The sequence below is a fragment of the Ranitomeya imitator genome, chromosome 2, assembly GCF_032444005.1.
Source record: "Ranitomeya imitator isolate aRanImi1 chromosome 2, aRanImi1.pri, whole genome shotgun sequence".
In the NCBI taxonomy this organism is placed as follows: Eukaryota; Metazoa; Chordata; class Amphibia; order Anura; family Dendrobatidae; genus Ranitomeya; species Ranitomeya imitator.
This window is the reverse complement of record NC_091283.1, coordinates 343,308,882-343,317,636: the sequence shown is the minus strand read 5'-3', so window position 1 is coordinate 343,317,636 and position 8,755 is coordinate 343,308,882. Positions and strand designations below refer to the sequence as shown.

Genomic DNA, 8,755 nt, shown 5'->3' with positions numbered 1-8,755 from the left:
CGTCCTTTATGACATCATCGTCGCTGTGCCCGTCGCTGATTGGTCGAGGCCTGGCGGCCTCGACCATTCAGGGACGTGGGATTTCCAGGACAGACAGACAGAAAGACATACAGAAAAACCCTTAGACAATTTTCTTTATAGGTATATTTTTGAGTAAAATGTTAAGTGTTCTTTTATATTTTGTGGAATAACCATGATTTTAATCACAGCTTTCATGTATCTTGGCATGCTTTCCACCAGTCTTTCACACTGTTCTTCTTTGATGGCTTGTGACTATCCATCTTCCTCTTGATTACATTCCAGAGATTTTCAATGGGGTTCAGGTCTGGAGATTGGGTTGACCATGACAGGGATTTGATGTGGTCCTTCATCCACACCTTGATTGACCTAGCTGTGTGGCATGGCGCATTGTCCTGCTGGAAAAAACAGTCCTCAGAGTTGGGGAACATTGCCTGAGTAGAAGGAATCAACTGATTTTTCAGGATAACCTTGCATGTGGCTTGATTCATACGTTTCTCGAAAAAAGATTAACCTGTCCAATTCCAACCTTCCTGAAGCATCCCCAGATCATCACCGATCCTCCACCAAATTTCACAGTGGGTGCAAGAAACTGTGGCTTGTATGCCTCTCCAGGTCTCCGGCTGACCATTAGATGATCAGGTGTTGGGCAAAGCTGAAAATTAGACTCATCAGAGATTACCTAACTCCAGTCCTCTATGGTCCAATCCCTATGGTCTTTGGCAAACGTCAGCATGGCTCTCCTTTGCTTCTCATTGATGAAAGGCTTTTTTTCTACCTTTACGTGACTAGAGCCCTGCCTCTTGGAGCCTGTTACGAACTGTTCTTGCCGTGCACTTCACCCCAGCTGCTATTTGCCATTCCTTTTATAGGTCACTTGATGTCATCCTGCGGTTGCTGAGTGACATTTGAATAAGATGACGGTCATCCCGGTCACTGGAGAGTCGTTTTCGCCCTCTGCCGGTCTGTAGCTTTGTTGTCCCCAATGTCTGCTGCTTGACTTTGTTGTAATGACTGCCGTCTTAGAAATTTTAAGGATGGAGGCAACATGATGCTTACTGTATCCCTCTGCTAGTAAAGCCAAAATTGAGCCTGTCTTTTCCTCACTCAAGACTTTTCTTTTCAACTCCTTTGGCATGGTTAAAAGTTATTTTTTCATTACTGTTACTTTTACGATATTACTAAGCACTTGTTTTGCCATCCAGCTTGTCCTATTGCAAGAGGATTGTGAACACCACAGCAGGGTTTTTTATACTTCCCTTTGCTTAATAAGATTTGGTTCAGGTGATCACCTAATCAGAAGCACATTAGGTAGAATGAGGTGTACTCTGGTTGGAATTCAACTGACACTGGAATGGAATGGCTGTCAGACATGTAGAGAAGCTGATTTTTATAAAACTGTGCAGTGGTCTCTTAATTTTTGCCAGGGCTGTATATATATATATATATATACACACTAGATGGTGGCCCGATTCTAATGCATTGGGTATTCTAGAATATGCATGTCCACGTAGTATATTGCACAGTCCACGTAGTATATTGCCCAGCCACGTAGTATATTGTCCAACCACGTAGTATATTGCCCAACCACATAGTATATTGCCCAACCACGTAGTATATTGCCCAACCACGTAGTATATTGCCCAGCCACGTAGTATATTGCCCGGCCACGTAGTATTTTTTTTAATTATAATTCTGTTTATTAAATTTTCAAAAGTTAACAAGGCAAATAAACAGCAATAACAAAGCCCCATAACCTGTATCCCTCCCCAGCCATGTAGTATATTGCCCAGCCATGAAGTATATTGCCCAGCCACGTAGTATATTGCCCAGTCACGTAGTATATTGCCCAGTTACGTAGTATACAGCACAGAGCCACGTAGTATATTGACCAGTGACGTAGTATACAGCACAGAGCCACGTCGTATATTGCCCAGCCACGTAGTATATTGGCCAGTCACGTAGTATATTGCCCAGCCACGTATGTCACAGGTTAAAAAATAAAAATATACTCACCTTCCGACGGAGCCCTTGTAGTCATGCCGCCTGTGTGCGGTGCACTCGGCAGCTTCCGGTCCCAGGGTTGGTAGCACAGGACCCGTGATGACGTCGCGGTCACATGACCACATTTCAAAAACCTGACCGACACACATGACCGTGACGTCATGGCAGGTCCTTGTCGCATACCATCCTTGCCACCGGAAACTGCCGCTTGCATGGAGCGGTTACCAGAGCGTCGCGAGGAGCGGGAAAGGCGGCAAATGGTGAGTATATAATGATTTTTTATTTTTTTTAATTATTTTTAACATTAGATCCTTTTACTATTGACGCTGCATAGGCAGCATCAATAGTAAAAACTTGGTCACACAGGGTTAATAGCGGCGGTAACGGAGTGCGTTACCCGCGGCATAACGCGGTCCGTTACCGCTGGCATTAACCCTGTGTGAGCGGTGACTGCGGAGAGTATGGAGCGGGCGCCGGGCACTGACTGCAGGGGAGTAGGGAGGGACTAATCGGACTGTGGCTGTCGCTGATTGGTCGCGGCAGCCATGACAGGCAGCTGGCGAGACCAATCAGCGACTTGGATTCCATGACAGATAGAGGCCGCGACCAATGTATATCTGTGACAGAAAGACAGACAGAAAGACGGTAGTGACCCTTAGACAATTATATAGTAGATATATACATATACAGCTCAAGCAAAAATTAAGACCAAGGTATTATTTTAATCAGTATAACGGCGCCAACCTGACAGTGCCTGTAGGTTACTCAGCACAATCCTGTTTACAGGTTCCTTTTAAAGATTCATTTCTTACATTCGCATCTAGACTTTTTTTCCACAAAACTGCAGAGCAGTGAGCAATGAGCACGGTGGGAGATTTCACCAAGATATGGCGGCTATGGAGAAAAGATATCAAGGTAAATGGAATCCATCAATGCTTGCAGATTACTGATGGACAATTGTAAGAGATGATCTGATGCAGGAGTACAAGAGCATATTTTGTAGTGCAATTTCTGTAACTGTTTATAATTCATAATAGTGTTTTAGTTATTCCAATTGTTCCTAAGTTTCCTCTAAATAAATATCAGAAGGTTAGCATAACAAGATATTCAGCATTTTTATTTTTGCACAAGTAAGAATGTTTCAAAATACTGAAACTTTTATACATCAATTATATGTAGCACTGAAAGGAAAACTCATTCATATAGAAACAAGAGAGAACTAAAAATTGCCTTTTTCAGATTTGAATTCAGGAGGTCAAAATCATTAACAAATGGATCATTTCATAACTGAACCTGACAGCTTTTGAAAATATGTAAAGCAGTGTTACATGATCTGAAATGTCCTTGGGCTAGTCGGGTGGAAGGTTCTTCAACTGCTCATTCAAGAGGTGCAGCCTCTGTGCAGGTCTTGGTACCTTCCTCTCCTGCTCTCCACCAATCCTTTAGATAAGTGTGGGGATGAAGGAGAGAGTCCTTCAGTGATCAGGAAGGACAATGACTCAGCAGTTTCCTCTGTCACAGGAAGCTGCCTCCAGTCTAAAAAACACACTCACTTATTAAAAAGATTTTTTTTTGCTAAAAGTGTGTCTTTCAAAGCAAAACATTCCCCACATTACGAATATAAAGCTTCTCCCCTGTGTGACTGCTCTGGTGACTAAGAAGAGTTGATTTATACAGAAAACATTTTCCACATTCTGAACATGAAAATGGCTTCACCCCTGTGTGAGTTCTTTGGTGATTAACAAAATTAGATTTTTGTGTAAAACATTTTCCACATTCTGAACATGAAAAAGGCTTCTCCCCTGTGTGGGTTCTTTGGTGTATAACAAGATCTGATTTCCAGTTAAAACATTTCTCACATTCTGAACATGAAAAAGGCTTCTCCCCTGTGTGAGTTCTCTGGTGGCTAACAAAATTTGATTTTTGTGCAAAACATCTCCCACATTCTGAACATGAAAAAGGCTTCTCCCCAGTGTGAATTCTCTGGTGACTAACAAAATCTGATTTCTGGTTAAACCATTTTCCACATTCTGAACATGAAAATGGCTTCTCCCCTGTGTGAATTCTCTGGTGCTTAACAACATCTGATTTCCGGTTAAAACATTTCCCACATTCTGAACATGAAAAGGGCTTTTCCCCTGTGTGAATTCTCTGGTGACTAACAAAATTTGATTTCTGTGTAAAACATTTCCGACATTCTGAACATGAAAAAGGCTTCTCCCCAGAGTGAGTTCTCTGGTGATTAACAAGATTTGATTTCTCTGTAAAACGTTTTCCACATTCTGAACATGAAAATGGCTTCTCCCCTGTGTGAGTTCTCTGATGTTTGATAAGACTTGATTTCTTTGCAAAACATTTCCCACATTCTGAACATGAAAATGGCTTCTCCACTGTGTGAACTCTCTGGTGACTAACAAGATCTGATTTTTCATTATAAAATTTCCCACACTTGGAACAAGAAAATCTATTCTCCAATGTATGATTTTTTTGATGTTTAAGAAAAGACTTTTCAACGGGAAAACTATTTCCAGATTCTGAACATGAAAATGACTTCTTTACTTTAGGAACAATTTGTTTTTTAATGCCTATTTTGCGACTTTGATTTTTCTTAGTAGTCGGTAATGAATCGGAAGACAGGATCTGTTTCAAAGGGTTAGATGATAGATCTTTGCTTTGAAGGGATGATGGTATATCTGGAGTAATGGCATTCACTTCAATTGTATCTTGTAGAATCTCAAGATCATTTGATTTGAAAATTGAAGATGTCAGCTTTCCCCCTGATCTCTTTGTACAGTCATCTGCCAAGAATAAAACCAATTATTATTTTTGAATAAAATATCCTTAAAATTAAAATGTTTGAAAATTTCTACTTAAACTATCCACAAAAATGGCAAGTTATGTCAAAATATTTAATTATTTACCAGGACGATGACAGTTCACAGTCTAATAGAACACCTCATAGCATGAACAGTGGAGCGTGGTGTTCAACTGTTTGTTCATTCTGCCACCCCAATATGGAATAAAAAGCCAGCAAACAATGTTATGTAGGCGAAAACAATACCAATAAAAATTTCTACTCATCACACAGAAAACCAGGCCCCACTCAGGTTCATCATCTTGTCAGTGGAAACACAGACAATTCCAAAATACTACTGGCTGAAAGGCTCTTGAAAAGCAACATGGCTTCCATAAACAAATCCAGAAATATCCACCCTCTCAAAGTAAAATCCCATTCACGCTTCTGAGCCTTGCAGTGTTCCCAAATCTTATTTTGCATCCATGTATTTGCCATTACTGTAATGAGAAGAACCTACTTAATTTACAGTGTGCGTGTCTCCCGAAGCACAATCTGGGCACTATGGGTGGGGAACAATATGGTATATTTGGAATTTTCACTCTCCAACAACCGCTGCATGCTAATTTCTGGAAACTGCCTGTGGAGTCAAAATAGTCACTACTTCTATAGATATATTCACTGAGGGTTATAATTTCCAAAATTAAGTCACTTTATGAATATTTCTACTGCTCCGGTTTTCTGCCATTTTATTTTATTAGACCTTCTGCATGTGGTGTGTCCCATCTCCTCTGCTCCTGCAATGTCTGTTTTTGTCACCAGGCAGCGCTGGTAATGGAGGAGACGTCCGCACCAGAAGCTCTGGGTGGCACAGGCTCAGTCCAACCACTAAAATTAGGGTTCCGTGGACCTGTAGTACCTGTAGAGCACCACACCCTACTAAAGCTCAAAGCATATTTCCGGAAGCTGCCAGATACAGCCTTGTTAAGTCCTTTGTACTCATCTACTGGTTTGTGTATTTGTTTCCTGTTGTGACCCAGGCCCGTTTATGGACTAATATTGTGTCTTCTGATCTTGTATTTTTTCTGCACTCCTGGTTCTGACCCAACTACCTGAATATTCTTCTTGCAATCTCACACCAAAGGGAAGGTAATACCATGGCCCAAGTGTACGGGTTCCTGTGTAAGTCTAGATCCATGTAAAGGGGTTAAATTGTGATGAGCAAGGCAATTCCTGGCCTATGGAAAACTGAGTATAGTGCAAAGACGGTTCATGGCGACCTATCTTTTGAGATGCCAGGCGACCATGAACAGTGCCCCAGATACATTGTGTCTGCAAACTATTCCAGCAAGATCTGCATTGATATAGCTAAGTAGCGCTCCTTCTCTTCTTAACCCTGACATGTGCCCAGACAGTAGAATATAACTATATATAGGGTATCGTCTGATTCAAGAGAAGTTGGAAAATAATTTTTAAGGTTCATTTGTTTCATATTATACTTTGTGAAGAATTCCACAGTTATCACCACATAAAGTGACACACATCAGATTTGAAAAATGGGACCTGCGATAGGTCCAAAACATCACTACTCTAGAGGAGATCTGCATGGAGGAATGGGCCAATATACCACCAACAGTGTGTGCCAACCTTGTGAAGAATTACAGAAAACGTTTGACCTCTGTCATTGCCAACAAAGGATATATAACAAAATATTGAGATGAACTTTTAATATTAATGACCAAATACTTATTTTCCACCAGAATTTGCAAAATAAATCTTGCCAAATCAGACAAGGTGATTTTCTGGATTTGTTTTCTCATTTTGACTCTCATAGTTGTGGTCTACCTATGATGTCAATTACAGGCCTCTCTCATCATTTTAAGTGGGAGAACTTGCACAATTGGTGGTGTGGCACCCCAGGATTCTGGATACCACAGTGGCAATGCCTCCCTCACAGGGGTGATGCCATGCCTGGAAGCAAGAAGGGATTCCCTTAGCAGGTACGCTGGCATACAACTTTCCTGACTATAGACCAGAAGGGAGAGCTCTAAAAGCGGTTTCAGGGTAGCTTCCCTATTAGTTCTGGTCTGGAGGAGGGGTTAGTTTGTTCAATGTGAGACAGTAAAGGGAGAGGAAGCATGTGAGGAGAAACCTGGGAGTGGAGCTGTGACTGAGCTCTCCCCAGGATTAGCGCAATAGACCGGACACTGGAGTCTGTGGTTGTGTGGGAACTACAGGCCCCGCAGCCAAATCCAGAGGACAGGAGATTGCAGGTCTCCTGGCGACAACCGACACCCGAAGGCACAGCAGCAGACTAGGGCCAGAGTCACCACAAGTGAGTGACACTTGGGACAGGCTCAAGCTGCCTGCCATGCGAGTAGTATTCCATTTAAGGAGCAGCCAGAGAGGGACTTGAGGAGAACTACAAGCATCACAAACTAAGAGAGCAACGTATATATGAGGGGAGAACTCCAACACTAACCAAAGTTGAACTCATCCTTAATGGTGGACCATTGGAGCGACTATGAGTCCTGACCAGAAGAGTAGAGAAAGTACTAGCGCTCCCCATTTCAGGAGAGACTGTGCAGTAATCTGAATTCCTTAGGATTGAAAACATAATGTAATTTATGACGTGGCGTGGTACCATGAAATCAGGGCTCGAGCCATGCGAACACATCTCCTGCAGGCGTGAATAAATGTATATTGCAGGCATCAGACACGCACAGCTTAGAGATATATCATGGCACAGGTGTAATGGTTTTTATGTAGTTTATCATGTACTCCTCCTTGAACTTATCTTTTAAAAGAAATTGGCTTTCTACTTTACAGATCTGGGCAGGTAAGAGTCAGCATCCTCTAATTCCAAGTTGTAATTTCTATAGAAAAGGGCTTTCAACACACAAAGTCAGTTGAACAGTTTTGGGTGGAGGCGAAGGTTGTGGTCCAGAGGCAAAATGATTGTGATATGGCAAGACTACACGACTGATAAAGCAGCCACAGTCAGTGACTGAGAGGAATCTGTGACTTCTCTGTATTTAATGGTTACTACTCACCTGGGTAGTCATATGTGGGAATCTCATCTTTACACCACTCATCACCCCTCACATATGTCCCTGTAGTATTAATATGGGTCAGATCTTCACCCTTAAACAAATATTGTAAAAGTCACCGACAGATGGAGAAGTCACATCTATGATCAGCTCTAATCCTGCCATCTCCACCGTTCTCATTACACAAATATAAATCATATAATACTGGTGGATAAAACAAGACTGGACACAAGACCTTCAAAGCCGTCTACACATCATAGGGGAGATCTCATGACACCTTCTCTCCATCTACCTGATGATCCAGATGTACATGGGGATCTTCTGGTTTACAGTCCTGTTGAAGAAGAGGACGGGGACATCTCTCTGGAGTTGTCCTCTTACTGGATGGAACTGGAGGAAACACATACAGGGACTGAATTTGTCCATTACATACAAATAATTATAGGCTGTGTATATTTAGTCCTATTACCTGGTGATGTGAGGGGCTGGGGAACCTCCATCATGATGTCATTGTACAGATCTTTGTGTCCTTCTAAATACTCCCACTCCTCATTGGAGAAATAGATGGCGACATCCTGACACCTTACAGAAACCTGACACATACAACGATACCGTCACCCCCCTGATTCCTTCATAGCATCACTGTATAATGTCCCAGCATTCCCAGCAGTGTCACCTCTCCAGTCAGCAGCTCAATCATCTTGTAGACGAGTTCTAGGATCTTCTGGTCATTGATGTCATGTATCAGGGGGTGAGGTGGAGGCCCCGTGATTGGGCTCAGGGGTCTTCCCCATCCCTCAGACACAGGGTCCTGACAGCGCTCACTAGAGGTCTTCTTCACCACTGTGTAATCCTGGTAGTGGAGAGACACATTAATAAATCTCACTAC

General features: G+C 42.2%; 1 protein-coding gene across 1 annotated transcript in view; it reads right to left on the bottom strand.

The window, feature by feature from the left end:
- Nucleotides 1-3,112: 3,112 nt before the first annotated feature.
- The window catches only part of LOC138666518 (oocyte zinc finger protein XlCOF7.1-like), a 196,296-nt gene continuing 190,653 nt past the window's right edge, over nt 3,113-8,755 (bottom strand). The window contains exons 14-18 of the mRNA XM_069754734.1: nt 8,543-8,719; nt 8,336-8,459; nt 8,159-8,256; nt 7,870-7,960; nt 3,113-4,820 (exon numbers count right to left, since the gene is read on the bottom strand). Coding sequence (XP_069610835.1) covers nt 3,613-4,820; nt 7,870-7,960; nt 8,159-8,256; nt 8,336-8,459; nt 8,543-8,719 — 1,698 coding nt within the window. The 3' untranslated portion in view covers nt 3,113-3,612. The remainder of the gene's footprint in view (nt 4,821-7,869; nt 7,961-8,158; nt 8,257-8,335; nt 8,460-8,542; nt 8,720-8,755) is intronic.